An 18737-nucleotide genomic window follows, 5' to 3' on the forward strand; every position below is an offset into this window, starting at 1 on the left:
TAGCAAACAAATATACACACATAATACCGACATTTTTAACACAAATTCGACGCTTAAAACATACCTAAACAAAGGTATGGTTTGCGATTTTCAGGGCCAAAAGTATAAGGATGGGTGATGTTGCTCTGGGTGAGTTTTTATGTTGGGCAGTGGAGTATTTAGATATATATTTTTTAAATTTTAAATAAAATATTTTTTGAATAAAGTTTTTGTACATTGTAGACTTGGAAGTTTTAAAATATTATTTTTGTCGGAGTTCTAACCGGAACTTTTAGAATTGTCTTTAAAACTGGTTTTTATGTTGAGCTGTGTGTGAGTGCTCAAGGCAGACCCCCAACCAGTTGTAAACCATATGAAATCATTGTTTATTATTAACCTGTAAACTTGTGTACCCAATGTAAAAGCCCCAAGGGCGTATAAAAAAGGAATAAAATAAATGAATAACATTAGTGACGAGGTATTGAGAAGCATAAAAATTACAACATGTACTTACCATTGCACTTATTATTATCAAAATGAAATCCTTCCGGACAACTATCATCAAACAACTTTGTATAACTGTCCTCATCTTCGTAGGACTCGTCTTCATATGAATTTTCCTGACTGTAAATCTTTTCAACTTTCTTTCTACTATTTTCAGTATTGATTCGTTTAGCCTCTTTTTTAGAACTTTGTGTAGTACGTTCCAGATTATCCTTTTCATTGATGACTGCCATCTTTTGCCTCTTTCCAGAACTTTGATTCTTCAAATCAAAGAATGAGTCTAATTCGGATTTGATAATTTTGTTCTTCACTTGTTCCGTTGCGTTTTTTTTCTTTTCTTGCGTGTCGTAGGTGTCTTTCTCATCATCTGTGGCTGATATCAGGGGTTGACTCCATTTGGACTGCTTTGAGATTCTTTGTCTGCCTTTTCCGTCGTTATAATCTGTGTATTCATCCTCGCGAAACGGAGAAAGAACTCCATAATCGTAATTATCTTTAGCGTAGTACTTGTGTGGTCTAGATTTTCGCTGATACGGCTTGGATTTATCTCTCGTTGGGGAGATTCTCGTTAGAAGTATGTTTTCCTGATGATCTTCAGCGGAGCTTGGCATGATACCTCCTTTACCTTCTGATTTCAATTTAAGGGAGCCACGATTTGTTAAACGAGATATTATTGGAGGTGGTTCGACAGGTTCTTCAAAGCCTTGAAGCCATTTTTGTAAATCTTCTGTAACATAAAAATCAAATACTGAATGAGTACTGCATATCATGACATGAAATTTCCGGACCTCTTGTGTGTAACTCGGGTTCAATGAACTCTAGAACTGGGATTTGCTTTAGTTTTCAAAATTGAAATTGATTGTGGGAACGATTCAAGTGATACATATTATGGTTTAAATTTTTGACAGATGTCATAATTTTTCTAACATTCTGATCATCCTTTGAAAGGGAATGGATTTTACCTTGGACGCAGGTCTTACTGTCGCCAGTCAGCTTGAAGTCACGGGGACAAGTGCAATAGTAGCTGCCTGCCGTGTTTACGCACTCGTGGGAACACCCGTCCGTGTTTTGGAGGCATTCATTTACATCTGGAAAACAATCCATCTTTATTAAAAACACTGCTTACTAAATTAGAGAATTATTGCGAGATTTCAAAGAATTTCACATACACCAATAATTATTGTTTTACCAGTATTCCAATTTGATGTTAAATTAGAACAAAGCATGTCAAAGTGATTCAGATGTTTTATAAAATGGGACTAAAAAATTTCATTACTACGGCAACACTGAATAATACCGATTTGAGAACAATTTTTTTTCTTTCAAATGTGAGGTTGTGTTTGACTTCAGAATCTGACACGTCAATCTTACTTAATTTCTCTCAACATAATATTTTTTTTAAATACTAAAAGTGCGCACTTTTTCATATAGATTTTATGTATATTCGAGTTGTAATATTATGTATGTACCTACATTATTTATAAAATATAAAAAAAGTTTAACGCGATCATAAGCGTTAATAAATAACAAATTGTGATATAAAATGCATAAATTATTAATAAAACTCAAACTAAGAACCTATTTTGTTCATGTTTTTCCATCTCCCCCAACATAAATATCTAATCGTTTCTGGTAGCAATTAAGTTAAAACCATGTGTTATTTATTTCAACTTTACCAAATATTCCTCTGGACCATAGTTCTTTTTTGAAGTTGTTATTTTCCCTTTCAAATATTGTGTTACTATTCAAAACTATTTAAACAATTACAGCGCTCTTTTTTTTCTACTTTATTTTGACAAATTACATACCTAGACAGCGTTGTCCTATACCAATAGACATGTAGCCGTGTTGACAGAGGCATCGATAGCTGCCGGGGAGGTTTTCACACATCTGAGTGGAGTGGCAACCATTGCTGGTTGATTCACACTCGTTTATATCTGCAATAAATAAGGGCAAAAAATTTATAATATTATATTGTCTACTATAGAATAAAGAAGAAGATAAGAAATGCAAAGAGGGTGTTTCGTGATTAAAAAGTCTTATGAAATTCAAATGGGATGGCGATACGTCAGGAAAGTGGAAGAGAGATAGAGCGCATGCTAAATGGGTAGAACCAAAAGGTATTAAATCAGTGGTGACATTACTTTCCATTCCAAGCTACATGAAAGGCATTTCTAGTGTGCATCTATTCAAAGATGTCTATTTACTGAATGAAAATGAATAAGATATTTTTATGATTTGCATTCATATTTGAATACATCATTGGCGGGGAAAAGACAATTTAGGAGTGAAAACCAGAAGGGAAAAAAGTGGAGTTTAAAGAAAGTTTTGAGATTGGTTGGAGGTTATTCCTGTTCAGAAAGGGAGTATTGTAGTGAAATGGAACTATTATTAACTGCCATATGATCTTTATATTAGCCTGGTTGAAAGCTATCTTACTGGAAGACAACAAATTGTTAGAATAAAATCCTCCTTGTCGGAAAAAATTAATGCAACAAGTGGAGTTCCATAGGGTTCACACCTTGGCCCAATCTTATTTATCTTGTTTATAAATGATCTCACAAAAATATTTCATGATGTATCTATCTTACTTTTTGCTGATGACCTCACAATTTATAGAACCATTCAAAATATTTACCATTGCAACATTCTTCAAGAACAGAAATCTCTAATAAGGGCTAAAAAATATTGAGATTTATAACTAGGCTAACCAGAAATTTTAACAATATAAAGTGTATTAAATTGTTATATTTTGCGTATGTAAGAAATCAACTTGAGTACAGTTCTCCTGTCTGGAACCCACATTATAATATACATGTACAAGCTGTTGAAAGAATACAGAACAAAGTCTTACGTTTTATAAATTTTAAAATGGGTATTCCACATAGACATATTAATATTAGTAGACCTGCCCTAAGTGATTAAAAGCGTATTATCCCCACTCCCCATACCGGTTCCATTGGAGCCGGCTGTGCTCGCGTATGGCCTCAAGTGAAATTTGAAAACGTGACGTCATCATTCTTGTGCTATGGTGGAGGCATCATCGGTTCATTTTACGAAATAACACGGCAAAATGTTGACTTCTACTATGAAAACTTGTAAAAATAGATGTGAAAAAGAGAATAAACCCAATTGTCGTATTACATTCCATATATAAGCATTATTTTACTTTATTTTAAGCATATTCACATCGTATAATATGAATCAGTTGTTATCGAGAGTTACAGTTGTCATCGAGAAACGTCTGGACGCGAAACACAAAGCTGGTTGGTTGCTGGGAAGTAAATTATGAACATTTATAAAAGTGTCTTAACTAAATACTTAAACGAAATATTCGACTCTGAAAATAGAACCGAATTTTTTTGCCGAATTTGGACTTTGCAAATTTGTTCATAATGTGGCGAGTAATTTGCGCTCCCATGTAAAAATGTCTATTCATTCAAAAGCAGATTTTACTTTTAAGAAGTAAATGGTGATATTATAATGCGAGATGCCTATTTACTGTCAGATTGATTTATTGACGAATCACAGTCAGCTTCACTCCCTTCGTTCTTCAACAGTTGATTTTACCCCTCGCCATTATCTTCTCGTCTATTAACTCCTATGTCTGTGGTATTCCAGCAATTATGTTGAATTACAACACTCTGTTAAATTATATGAATATGCTCAAATTGTCAGACAACATATTATGTTTTGAGTACTGGTGTAACTATACTGTTAATACCATTGATGCCGGCATACACAAGACACATTTTCTCATATAAATCGTTAAATGGTCAAAAATGCAGTTATACTGTTATGTCCGCCCATCAAAGAAATATAAAATGTTGTTAATGAAGCAATTCAGTTATGTACAATAAGTAATGTATATTTCTTAATATTCTCATGGAAAAGCCCCGAAAAAGGGTGTTAATAAATAAATAAATATTCAGTTTGCAGAAATAAAAAAAAATCAAGTTGGTGTAAGTAATAATTTTTGGCACCTTGACACTGTTTGGTTTTCCCGTTGTATTTGTAACCTTCACTGCATGTGTTTACTGTTAAAACATTTGCAGGCGGCCTTCTACCATCTCTACTATCGGCAACACTGAAAATAATTAATTATAAAAGTTAGGTTAGGTTTTCAAATAATCTTTTCACTGGTATTCAGGGCTCGGAATAAACTAAATCAAACTACAACTTGACACTGTATTCCAGCCAGTTCCTCCTTTAATTTAAGTGTGTAAAGCCGTAAGATACACTCACAGCATAGCTGGAACTCCAGATTTTTCATTGTTGTTGTAATCTGGAATGTCTCCGTCAATAATGATGTCCACCAACATCTCTCCGGATTCTGATACTCCCTTATTCCTGTGATGGAAGTGAATCTGCTCCCCTGAAATCAACATTATAAAAGGATATTGATATAAATGCACATAATCCAAAATTCTTCGCACTTACAACTTATTCTTGTGGAGAGTTTACGTTTTGACAAATTTTATTAGTGATTTACTAATATTGTCTTTATGAATATATGTAGGATCAAAAATATTGTACTTATTGTGATACAAGTTACTTATAAGATTGTACTTGTTGTGATATAAGTTACTTATAAGTTAAGATTGTGAAAATAAGTTACGTATAAGTTTAGATTGTACTTATTGTACATGGCATATAGATGGCCTTGTCAAATACTGTAAAGAATCTTTGAAGTTTATGTTCTGGTAGGTAGACGGCACAAGAAAACATAAATTATTCATTTTTTTCAAGTGGGAATGCTGTATTTGTTCTACCAGTATTTCAGTGAAAGGTGCTTCGAAGAATTAGCTTCTTTGATCACCTTGGCAGCCGGGTGAGATGTCAAAAATTAGGTCGTTATTTTGATTCGTTATTGTGGTCAACAGCTCTGTTGTGGATTGGTTTTTAAGCTTTTGTGTTTCCTCCCTCTTACAATTTAGATATCTTTAAGAACAGGCTTCAGTTCTTCTCTTAAATAAACCCTCCATATAAGTATCTCATCCCCAAAGATGAGATACGACTGAAGGTTTCCCAAAAAGCTTCCTCTGTGGAATTACATACAGGGCTGGCAATGTGCTGGCGTAATTGGAGCGGTCTGCTCCAGGCGCCAACGTGCCAAGGCGCTAATAATATTGCATTGATAATACCCAACAACTCTTGAAGTTTTTACTAACGCGAGGCACCATTTGTTCAGGGCCGGCCCTGATTACATAATATTAAAAAAATCCTTGTTTATGTTGAATAATCAAATCACTTTTACGTTGTCCATTGATAATGAAAAAGGCAGCGTAGAAGTCATCAACCTATCGGAAGATGATCTCATTTATGCAAATGGCTTCTTAGGAAATTGAGTAAGGACTTGCGCTACATTGAAGAAAGAATCTCACCGGTGGCAAATTGTATTTGGGAATCATCATCCTCATCTTCATAGGGAGTCGGTAACATCCTCAGCCTATTGCTGGCTAGAGGATTGCTGAGGTAATTCTTTTCCTTGCTCTCCTCCAGGTTTGTTGGCGATATCATGAAGCTCATGAACGGCAGATAGTCATCCTGGAAATTTGTTTTTTACTTACATTAAGAAAAATCACGCATAAACAGTTGTAGTGTAATACAATATTATCACGGTATATATGAGCGGTTAAACATTGACATAGGATGTGTTGTTTCACAGAATTTGAAAACAATTCATCAAATTTCAATGTTCATTTTTGGGTTCTGTGAAAGTCCCACTCAAGTTTTGTTATTATATCATTATAGGCTAGTTGCTTCACAAAACTGAAATAATAACAGAACTTGAAAAAATCTTTCACAGAACTTGAAAATTAAGGACGGGTTGTTTCGGAGAATTTGAAGAATTCATCAAATTTCAACGTTAATTTGTGAGTTCTGTGAAAGATATTTTCTAGTTCTGTTATTATTTCAGTTCTGTCAAGCAACTAGCCTATAATGATATAATATTAGAACTTGAATAGGACTTTCCCGGAACTCGCAAATTAACGTTGAAATTTGAAGAATTGTTCAAATTCTCCGAAACAACCTGTCCTTAATATTGTTGAACTGTTAAAATACTTTTCATGCTTGCAAATAAATTATTTAATTCTATAAAATAAAATAAAATACTTTTTGTTTTAAAACCACAAGTTTATAATAATTTTTAGAACCGACCGGTTTCGCTTTACTCAAGCATCTTCAGGGTTATTACTGTAATAATTTGTACCCTGAAAATGCTTGAGTAAAGCGAAACCGGTCGGTTCTAAAAATTATTAAAACTCGTGGTTTTAAAACAAAAAGTATTTTATTTTATTTTATTAAATATGTCAAACCACAAAGTAATTGCTTTCTACAATAATATTTAATTTTAATTATTACGTATTTTATATTTATGTTAATGGCACATGTCGTGCCGTTTGTATTTAAATAAATAAATGAATTGCGCAAGAAACGGTGTGATGATTAGTTAGTTATGACACTTTATGAACTTTACCTTTTTAGAAAGTACATCATTCAATGCCGTCTGAATGTATTTTCGGCCATTTTTCTCCAATATGTCTGCCTCAACAAATTTAGACGGCAGGTTGAAACCGTTCAGTTTCCCGGATATATTCAGCAAAGCCTTATTGTTCCTTTTGTTGTTTGTGTTTCTCCCGTAGATGTCGTTGATTCCCTCTATGTATTTATTGCAAGAGTTGTGGATGTCGAGGCATTTTTCAATCTAGAAAAATACAATGAAATAATATGTAAAGTTTATAAAATGCACAAGAAAAAAGATTATAAATTATAAGCATGATTGGGACATGAACTCGGATTCTTTCGCTATCCGGGTGTCTGTTTTGACATCTGAGCAATCACATCAGCCTTCAAATTTGCCGTGTTGCTCCACCAAATGGTTTGCCGTGTTTCTTTCTGTTACTTTTACGGACGGTATAATGCTTCGCTGTCTTTAAGACTAGTTTCTGATTGCTAGATGAAGTGGTAACCAAAGAGCAAACATAACATAAAACAAGAGCTACACTTTAAAAATAAAGTGATAGAATCCAACTATGATCCCAAAAGTGTATGGTCAATACTTAAGGAAAGGTCGATATCAAAAATATTATCATAAGAAATCCACTTTCGCAACAATCCTACACTAGTTCTTAATTACATTAACAAACACTACATAAATATTGGAGCCATACGGGCAGAAAACATCGCAAGAACTGTGGCTGAGAATCTACATTCATCTATCCAACAAGATACTCATAATTCCAATAAAGATAGACAATTTAAACTCCAAACCATCTCACGTGATAAGACTAATAAAATAATACAATCGTTAAAGAATAGCTCATCTGCAGATACTGACGACATAGACTCTGTGACCATTAAAACTCTAAGTGACCAACTCCTCAATCCACTTACGTACTTGATAAACCGTAGCCTAAAAGAAGGTATTTTTCCAAGCTGCTTAAAAAATGGACTGGTAATTCCTATTTATAAGTCAGGACCTAAAACTGATATCAACAACTACAGACCTATACTTTAATACTTTATCAAAAATCTTGGAAAAAGCTATTAAAGAACAGCTCTACAATTACCTAGAAACCAATCTTCTACTCTCGAAGAACCAGCATGGCTTTAGAAATAACAGAAATACACAACACGCTATAACCACAGTAACAATAATATTAATATTTTGTATTTTTTGTAAATATTTTTTGCCCACGGGTACTGAACCCTTAGTTTGTTATTATAATTTTATGTTTAAGTAAAAACCTATCATTAAATATTATTTGTATTATTTATAAGTTGATTACTTAAGACAGACATTATCAACAATAACAGACTTTATCAATTCTAACCTTAACTCAAACAACAAAGTAATCTCAATATACCTAGACTTATGTAAAGCTTTCGATACATTATCTCACAATATACTATTTAAGAAACTTATTAAACTCGTTATCACAGGAAATTAACTTAACTTACTTAAAAGTTTTATGTCAGAGAGAACTCAACAAGTTATTATCAACAATCTGAAAAGCGAACCCCTTTCAGTCAGATACGGAGTGCCCCAGGGAAGTGTTCTAGGTCCCCTAATGTTTCTTATCTTGATCAAGGCATTCCTTAGAGTTGAGAAAAGTCTTGCTTCCATTAAACAATGGCTCAATGAAAATAAACTAACTCTAAATACAAAAAAAAAAAAATCTTAGCACACAGCATAACACAAAGAGGTCAACCTCCTCCAATCTTCGTTCTGAAATTACATGACTGCTCTCAATCCTCCTTAACATGCCATTGCGAAATCATAGAAAATGTCAGACAAATAAAGTATCTAGGAGTCATAATTGACGAAAACTTACTCTGGGATGAGCACATTAACTTCATTACAATGAAACTAAAAAAAATTATGTACCTTTTAAATAATATCAAAAATATCTTCATTAATTTTTCGGAATAACTTAATTGAGTAAAACCTCAAATTGTAATATTTAAATATTGAAGACAATATTAGTGATTTTTTAAACGAAAATCTGAAACAGAAAAATCAGAAAAGGAAACGGTCACATCTGGGATTTTTCTGTTTCAGATTTTCGTTTAAAAAATCACTAATATTGTCTTCAATATTTAAATATTACAATTTGAGGTTTTACTCAATTAAGTTATTCCGAAAAATTAATATTCATTCTAGACTTGCAGAAAAAGTCAACAGATGTCGCACATTAAAAAATAAAAAATAAGATAGGTTTATCTAAAAGACGCTGTCTGGATTGCATTTAGTTCGGGTTGAATCTTGCGATCATACATAAAGATAGTTGCCAATAAAAATGTGCGGTGAAAAAATGAAGACAATGTTGGTAGTTCTTATTCGAAGTATGATACAGTTAAAAGTGACCGAGTAGGATAGGGTCCCATTAGCGCAGTTGGTAGAGCTGTGTCCCGGAAAGACAAGGGTCCTGGGTTCGTGTCCCAGATGTGACCGTTTCCTTTTCTGATTTTTCTGTTTCAGATTTTCGTTTAAAAAATCACTAATATTGTCTTCAATATTTAAAAATATCTTCCCACGCACAATACTAAGATCTATTTATTTTGATCTTTCCCAATCTTTAATCACATATATGGTCTGCTGTCTTGGGGTAGTGCAAATAATAGTTCTCTAGATCTACTAGAAAAAGCACAAAAGGCATTTATTAAACTAATTCTTCAAGTACCATATAGACTTTGTCAGGCATACATATAAGAAGATATCTACATGATTTGTAATAATGTAGTAAAAAATTACATAAATTTGTTAATTTTAACCGAGAGTCTCCCGAAATGTCTAAATCCATTTAGTGAGACTCTAGACCGGCAGGTGTTCACTCGAGTAATTGGCTAGAAGTAACGGTCGGTACCTATATGATATTTTGGTCGAAATATAGCTTACAAATCGAGCCGGTAGAGTCGCTCGGTATTTTGACTAATTATTTTTATTTTGAATCACTAAAATTAATAATCATAGCCGATAACGCGACTAATTACCCTCGCAGACGTGCGTGACAAGTTTTTTTAATAAAAAACACAGCCGTAAGTGAGTTTTTCAAAATTTAGAAATGTTTTTCAAATTGAGACTCCATACGGGTATGAGACTGTTAAAACACGATAGATCTTTTCCAAAACGGACAAATATACGGAAATATTTTGAAAAACGACAGATATGACTTCACACTGCCGATATATCTTCGATTCGACCCTATATAAAGCGTTAACGAGACGTTATGTGATATTATTCATTTGCCGTGTTTGAAAACGAAATTGTGCGGGACAAGTCAATTGAGGAGTACACGTTGTATACGCGGTTCTCGTAGCGCGAGATACCTCTCCTCGCGGTCTAGAGGCAGAGCGTTCGACACTCGTTATGCAGGACCCGGGTTCGAATCCCATATTTTTATAACATTTAATTTTTTTTTATCACATGCTACTTATAAATATGTCAATATTATGAATCTAGTTAAATGTTCATTTGTTAACAACACGCCTATAAATAAATGTATGCTTTTTAAAACTATAATGTACAGCATTCTGAATAATAATAATATGAAATGAAAAGAGAGAGAGAAGAATACTAAAAGTTTCACTTCCGTCGTGCGTAGGCTTGCCACACACTGTATTATATTTGGCATCATAAAAGTGCAATATTTTATAGAACCAAAAGCCATAGCTACTGTGTGGCGGGCCGGATTTGGAAAGGCTGGTTGAGGGATATCTTTTTACCTCTCCAGCAGGACTCTCTCCTGGACACACTGACTCTCAGATTCTTACCCACCCCTCATACCTTTTTCCTTACCAATTCTTCTTCTCTTTAAAAAAAAACCCTCCACACAGCATATCCAAAGATGACATGATGAGCGAAATTATTTTCCTCAGGGCCACCTGTGTGAAGCTAATGTAAAAAAAAAAAAAACACATCAGCGGTGTAAGTGCAATACCACGGAAGAAGCATTCGTCAAAATGTTCATCAAATAGATAAATAAATGTCTTAGTCCGTATTGTACTTGGACAATGTACGCCTATAAAATTAATCAAAATAGTATTAAATTTAAAAGGAGTCACCTGAAGATTTCCCCCGCTGCACCCGGCGCCATTTACTCCCGCTACTCGACAGTCTCGCCACCTCTTGCGCTGGCCAGTTCCGCAAGTGGCGGAGCAGGGGCTCCACTCACTCCATTCCCCCCATACCGGCCTCACTGAAAATAATTAGGCAGATTGATTATTTAGGATTGTCCATTATCCATTTTAGAACACTGATAAATTCTCATTTCTCCGATACTTAACTCTGGGTGTACTGACCTAAAATTTTCACCGTGCGCCATCTGATTCCATTTTCGAAATAACTTACTTGTTTTTTTTTCAAAATTATTACCAGATAACGTGTTTATTATAAAAATAAAAACTTCTCTGCATGAGGGAAGCGTTGAATGTATTAAGGGGAACGGTGGTTTTACAGGTTGGTTTGACATCACTAAAGGTGTTAAGCAAGGCTGCGTAATATCACCGTCGTTATTCAATCTATACATGAATAACGGTGAAAAATTGGTGGAATTGGGTGCAAAATTGAGTAATCTGAAAGTATGTAGCCTGTTGTATTTTATTTTATTTTATTTTTATTTTATTGATACATGATTTAGAGAGTACATGTGGTTTGTTATGATATTTCACCCTCCATGCTAGGGATGACTCTGTGTTATTGCGGGTGAATTTTACAGTTCGCGGACATAGAATCTATACATTACTATAATATAAAAAAGAAAAATTATGTATAGCTAGTTTGTGTTGCAAGAAGAGGATGGAGAAGTTAGAGAATTATAAGAAGATGAAAAATTTGAGAAATTATTAGTAAATAGATCACACTAATTAATTATGTACATACTATACAGCTAAGTTAGGGAATAAGGATATATTATTTTTTGTCTGAAAGGTGATTAAATTGATAGAGTGTAGAATGAATGGGTATTGTAGTTGTAATGTTTTCCGTGTGTAAGGATCCATTTCGTAATTTGTTTTTTAAAGGAATGGGGTTGACTCACAGTTTTTAGGTTTCAGGGATAAGGTTAAAGATTTTAGGAGCTAGGAAAAAAAATTGTCTTTGAGCTGACGTGGTATGTAGTGAAGGTACTTTGTAGTGACCGTTCGTTATTGTTCTGGTGGTGTAGTTGTGTTGTAAGAGAGTTTTTATATTTGAACAGGAAATGTATTACCGAAAATTTTAGGTGGAGTTGTTTAGACCTTATACTCTATGAGGAGTCGAGTGGAGGGGTATCTTGTCGGTCGCTTGTTAATGACACGTATTACCATTTGTTGGGCTTTTAGTAGAGGTTCGATGGTAGATTGTGCACAGCCACCCCAGATTACAATGCCGTAAGCTAGTAGGGATGCGGTACATATTTTCAAATACCTATGCACGCAATTAAATGTCAAATTATAGCATTCTGGCAAGATTTATTGGACTATATAGACAGAACAGATTATTCTCCACAATCTGAAAACAAATCCTTGTGTGTCAAAACTCTTAGATGTTTATAAAAACAAAAACATAAAATTTCATACAAAGACGTACCGTATCTTTTGAATGTGGTCCCGCCATTCACTCGGCGTGTGTGTACTTAGGTGATAGACACAAGTGGGACACCATGATCACTTATCATTTTTAGTTATGAAAAGTTGTGAATGACATACTAGTACTAACGCCATCCGTTGATAAAAATGTCAACTAAAGGACTAAAAGGCGCACTTGATTATTGATCTTTTTTTATGAAATACAATTTTATTTTTGTTTAAGTGAGCAAGAAATACATTTATGACGAAAGAGCGCTGGAATATCAACCGTCAAAGTTTCCGTATCAACTGTTGATGCAGCCGCGTGTGAGTATAGACTTTTTGCCGTAACAACAGTTGATACGGTCGCGTGCAAAGAGTTAAGAATTGAGGTGGTAAAGATATTTCTTAGATTTCGAAAAGCATAAGAGAGCTTGCGGATACGTGGGATTAGACTGGCCAAGTGCTGATCCCAGCGAAGATGTTGTGTATGCTGATGGTGTATGAAGAATGTCTAAAATTATTGTGTTTGAAAGAGAGATTACGAAAACATTGTGCAATATAGTTGTAAATGATGAATAGGTACTTGGAGCAGGTGGATGAGTTTATGTATTTGGGAAGTATATTGTAGAGATGGGAAGGCTGATAGAGATATTGAAAGAAGTATAAATGAATGTAACTCCATTAGCGTTAGGCGTTAACAAAAAAACTGTCAAAGAAGTAAAGCAAGCAGTCCACAATGGAGTTCTGGTACCTACCCTGATGTATAGCAATGAGGCATGGAACTGGCAAAAGAAGGATTAAAGTAGACTGCATGCTGTAGAAATGAAATCCCTGAGGCGTGTGTGTGGTAAAACCATGTATGATTGGGTAAGAAATGTGGAAAGAATGCGAGGCTGATCTAAGCATAGTGAGTAAAATTAAGAAAAGGTTGCTTAAATGGTTTGGGTGTGTAGAGGGAATGAACGATGAAAGAAATGTAAGGAGACTATACGACAAATGGAATGGTAGAAGTCATGGACGCCCGAGGAAGACATGGCACGATCAAGTGAATCATATACTCGAGTCGGGCCATGTCAAGTGTCAGAATAATAGAAGAATATGTGTGAGATGATGCATGAATGTGAATCAGGCAAGGAGTGTGTGCCAAGACCGAGTTGTTTGGTGGTCCGTCCTCTCTGCCTACCCATTTGAGAAACAGCGTGATGGTTAGTAAGTTAGTTTTAAAAATAGTATGTAATCTACCAAATGTAATTTCCTCAGAATAACTAGTTATATACAGAAAAATGATTTTTCAAAAGTATCCTTAAGGATACGCTGGCGTTCAAAAGGTTACCATATTAAATTTATCTATAAAAGTAATTTTTTTTTTTTAAATTTTGTATTTTGTTTATGTTAATCCTCTGTTATGTGCATTAACAATAAAATATACATTCAAATTAAATGAAATAATTGATATACCTGGACAGCTGGGCAATAAGCATGTTCTAGTTTCTTTATTAAGTCCCAGGCAAGATTCTGATGGTCCATCACACTTCCTGGAACGCGTCTGCAATCCCCTGCCGCAAGTGACACTGCACTCGCCCCATGCAGACCATGACAACCTTGAGTAATGACATAGATGAGTTCATTTACGAAAAGACTAGTTTTTAATCAATGGATACAATAATATACTTAGAAAAATGAGCAGGGTAACATTTTAGAAGTTTTAAAAGAAGTGACAGTTGTTCGACAGTACAGAATTTAATAGGTAATAAACAATCGGATAAAGTCCTCTCACAGCCGCATGTGGGGCCTTAAAGAGTCGGCGATGTGTGAATGTGGTGCGGTGCAGACTACCGAAAATGTGGTCAAAGAATGCCCGCTGCATTCATTCCCCTGCAGGATTGATGAGGTCCACAGGGCGACTCCTGAGACCCTAGACTGGCTCACTTATCTTATGTTCTCCTCTGACCCCCCCACCATACGAAAGAAGTAGAAAACTTTATTATTTAATGTATAATTAATTATTATTACTCGAAACATTCATGTATGTAAGTTTTGGGAATCACGCCAGTTTTATACAATAAAATAAAATAAAAAGCTACCAGCGAGAGCAGTTGAGCCCCTGACAGGGTTCCTGCTGAGCGTCGGCCCCATGGCAGGGGGCGCCACCGTGCTGCGCCCTCGGGTTGGAGCAGCTGCGGTACCTGCGCCTGGTGCCCGCCCCGCACACCACAGAGCAAGACGTCCACGAGCCCCATGAGCTCCAGCCCCCGTCCACCTAAAGTAGTCAAAAACATTATTTAGAACTTGTATTTATATCAGTTGTAGTGATTTTTACATCAGTTGTAGTGAGTTTCACATCAATTACAGTGATTTTTAAATCAGTTATAGTGATTTTCACATCAGTTGTTGTGATTTTTATGTCAATTGTAGATATTATATTATAGTGATTTTTACATTAGTTATAGTGAGTTTTACGTCAGTTATTGTGATTTTTACATTAGGTATAGCGATTTTTACATCACTTATTGTGGTTATTAGGCTATGGCAATTTTATAAATAAGATATAGTGATTTTCACATATGTATTATAGTGATTTTTATACCAGTTACGTAGATTTTTACTTGTATTCCGCTAACTAGATCACTAGGGACCTGTTACCAATAAAACTTAAATTATGTACCTAACCTCATGTATAACCTTTATTGAGAGAAGCATTCTCAAATTCTCTTTCGCGTTGTCCTTTCTCACTCTTTTTTAGTATCTTGTGTCTGACAAGTGATCACAAGAACCTATCTCAGTTCGCGATCGTATCAAGACTAGCATGCTCTAAAGCAGGGGTGTCAAACTGGATATTCTTAAGGGCCGTTTATAACATTTGGCGTGTGTAAGCGGGCCGGACTCAATATTTAAAAAATAAAACCCATACTTAATTGTTAAAATCTTTATTTAGTTAGATACCTATTTATTATAAATTCAGTAAGTTAAAAAGAAGGGTAACAAGGTAAATTATCTTCAGCCGGACACCTGACTTCTCTTGTTTTTGACGAGTTCATTGATGTCGGGTGTCATATTCGTCGTAGTTACTTTTAGAATCGATTGGAGATTTTCATCCGTAAGCCGTGAGCGATGTTTGTTTTTATTTATTTTCATAACGGAAAACATCTGCTCGCATAAATACGTACTACCAAACATACACAGGATACGTGCCGCATGATTTCTTATACTTGGATAGTTATTCAAACTCTTGAAATATTGTGTATAAAATGTGGTAACATTAACTTCCTTAAATTTATCCTTTACAATGCTGTCGCATTGGAGATCTATCAATTCCATTTGCAAATGAATTGGTGCCAGTGCAGCATCAAAAGTAAATGGATTGTTGAAAAGTGGGAATTCCATTTCATGCATTTTGCGAAAATCTTCAAAACGACTGTTAAATTCTGTGATCAGATTCAGCAAAAGTTCAGACTCATCCAATTGTGTCTGGTTCACTGTGCCTAATGATTTCACGTGAGGGAAATGATCGAGTGTTTGGTTTTTTATGTGAATTTCCCACAGTCTTAATTTTGTTTCGAAGGCTTGTAAATGCGAATACATTTGAGTGACGATCAAGTCTTTACCCTGTAACTTTATATTGAGGTCATTCATGTGTTTTGTCATATCTACCAAAAATGCACAATCAAGTCACCAGTCGTTGTCATAATCAATTGGCTTACCTTTTTCTAACATGAAAGCTTGAATAGGGTCACGTAACTCAAAAAATCTTTCCAAAACTGCCCCTCGACTGAGCCAACGAACTTCCGTGAAATAAGGTACATCGGAATACTTTTCGTCCAAATCTTGTAAAAATTTCCTGAACTGCCTGTGATTTAGACCTCTGCTCCTTATAAAATTTACTATTTTAATTACCGTTTGCATGACATGGTCCATTTTTAAATATTTGGATGCGAGTGATTCCTGGTGAATGATGCAGTGAATTCCCACAAAATTTTCTGATATTTTCTGTTTTAATTTAGTCACAACACCCGAATGTTTGCCAACCATGGCAGGAGCGCCATCCGTAGTTATGCTGCAAAATTTATTCCAGCCGAGTTCATATTCTACTATTAAATGCTCAATAGCAGAATAAATATCATTTGCTGTAGTGGTGCCTGTCAATGGAACGCACTTCAATAGTTCTTCACATATTTCAAAGTTACTATTAATACCTCGTATAAAGACAGCAAGTTGAGCAGTATCAATAATATCAGTGCTCTCGTCAATAGCCAGCCAAAAGTGTGTAAATTCCTTAATTTTTTCCTTCAGCTGGGAATCCAAATTTTGAGATAAATCACTTATTCTTGAAGCAACAGTGTTTCTTGACAGCGGAATATTTTGAATGGTTGATTTTTGTGATGGGAATGAAACATCAGCCACTTTTAACATACATTCTTTAATAAAATCACCATCAGTGAAAGGTTTTGATCTCTTGGCGATTTCTAATGCAATAATGAAACTGGATTTTAAGGCGTCTTCGCTTTCAGTTTTAGCTTTAGTGAATATCGACTGTTGGCCGTGAAGGTTAGATTTTAAAGATAATAGTTTGTCCATTCTTATCTTTTCAGTGTAACCTTCAAATTTTCCTTTATGATTCGAATCATAATGTCTCTTTAAATTAAACTCCTTACAAACAGCAATTGTTTGATTGCAAATCAAACAAAGTGATTTACCTTTCCATTCCATGAAAAAATATGCGATTTCCCATTTTGTCTGAAAAACTCTGCACTCACTATCAACTTTACGTTTTTGCGACATTATGCCACGTACCAATATTAGAACTTGAATGAACAACAAACTATGAGTACGTAAGTAATATAAACACTCGACGCGACCGCTCGATGCTAAGGCTTAAATCTGACTGCGCCGGCGACCGGCAACTGCGACCCTTGTGGTGCGGGGTCGGGGGGGAGGGGGCGTCGTGAGTACGAGTCGTGCACCAGACCAGCGCCACCAGCCGGCGTAAGAGAAAAGGCTACGCTCACGCTCGGTGCACGGCGCACCGCGTCCGATGCGCGCGTCTCTTGAAATTACACTGTAAATCAATCGCTTGCAATTTTAAACACGCGTAGGCATCGACTGTCCTCTGAATATCTAAAATCTACAATGAAAGAGTGCGGTTCTGTCCTCCGCGACATAATATTGTCACGTGGTAGCGAGCCGTAATGATGGGACCTGAGTGCCGCATACGGCTCGGGGCCCGCGGGCCGTATCTTTGACACCCCTGCTCTAAAGTAACCCTTTATCGCTTCTGCGGGTTTTTTGCAGCTAGACTCTGCAGGCGGCTTTTTTGATGGGATTCGCCTGATTTAGTCAAGTTCACTGATAGTAGAGTTTTGATGGGATTCGCCTGATTTAGTCAAGTTCACTGATAGTAGAGTTTTGATGGGATTCGCCTGATTTAGTCAAGTTCACTGATAGTAGAGTTTTGATGGGATTCGCCTGATTTAGTCATGTTCACTGATAGTAGAGTTTTGATGGGATTCGCCTGATTTAGTCAAGTTCACTGATAGTAGAGTTTTGCCCCATTTGCATGCACAGCAGCAATTATTAGAATGTGTATAAATTTACTTGTCACATTGGAACCTATTCATTTTTCTATCCGAATTAAAAAGTTTGAGAATCCGTAATATACATTGAACAGAGAATATGTATAACTTCGTTCATTTGAAATTCACTGGACGAATGAAAACTAATTTCTACAAAGCCCATTATCCCACGAGTCGGTAAGCAATGGACATAAACCGAATGCTGCGCATTAAATTAAGTTCATTGTAGTAAGATAATGGTCTGCAGCGCAGTTTACTGAGGAAATTTTCTGCGCAGTGTCTTACAGCATTAGGTTTATGTCCATTGCTTACCGACTCTTCCAAGAATTTTGGAAAATGGGTTGGGAAAATTTTATAACGCCATTTGTCTTTTTGATATTACGTGAAGTTTGGAAATTATCAATTTTGGAAAGAGTTTTTAATTTTTTTTCGACTTTTCAGAACTTTAACGGTTCTTTTTTAAAATAATAGAGGGCACCACTTCCACTTCAATCCAAACTGGGGTCCTACTGTGTATCTTTTGGGTTAACAAACCAGTAAATTTGTGGTTAAACCTTTCCTTGCCGGTGCCGTCAACATCGTCTCTAATTAATAAAATATCTCTCTAAATATACTAAACACGGAATTCAA

The 18737-nt window shown here is 35.3% G+C and overlaps 1 protein-coding gene across 1 annotated transcript in view; it reads right to left on the reverse strand.

The window, feature by feature from the left end:
• LOC149408900 (hemicentin-1-like) overlaps positions 1 to 18737 on the reverse strand; it is a 130626-nt gene that overhangs the window by 4879 nt on the left and 107010 nt on the right. The window contains exons 39-48 of the mRNA XM_089650329.1: positions 14622 to 14797; positions 13996 to 14138; positions 11053 to 11186; positions 6965 to 7192; positions 5868 to 6030; positions 4729 to 4858; positions 4467 to 4570; positions 2292 to 2420; positions 1446 to 1571; positions 494 to 1210 (exon numbers count right to left, since the gene is read on the reverse strand). Coding sequence (XP_089506455.1) covers positions 494 to 1210; positions 1446 to 1571; positions 2292 to 2420; positions 4467 to 4570; positions 4729 to 4858; positions 5868 to 6030; positions 6965 to 7192; positions 11053 to 11186; positions 13996 to 14138; positions 14622 to 14797 — 2050 coding nt within the window. The remainder of the gene's footprint in view (positions 1 to 493; positions 1211 to 1445; positions 1572 to 2291; positions 2421 to 4466; positions 4571 to 4728; positions 4859 to 5867; positions 6031 to 6964; positions 7193 to 11052; positions 11187 to 13995; positions 14139 to 14621; positions 14798 to 18737) is intronic.

Source organism: Hesperophylax consimilis, unplaced genomic scaffold (assembly GCF_061612785.1).
Source record: "Hesperophylax consimilis isolate HC1 unplaced genomic scaffold, BYU_Hcon_1.0 scaffold_45, whole genome shotgun sequence".
Lineage (NCBI taxonomy): Eukaryota > Metazoa > Arthropoda > Insecta > Trichoptera > Limnephilidae > Hesperophylax > Hesperophylax consimilis.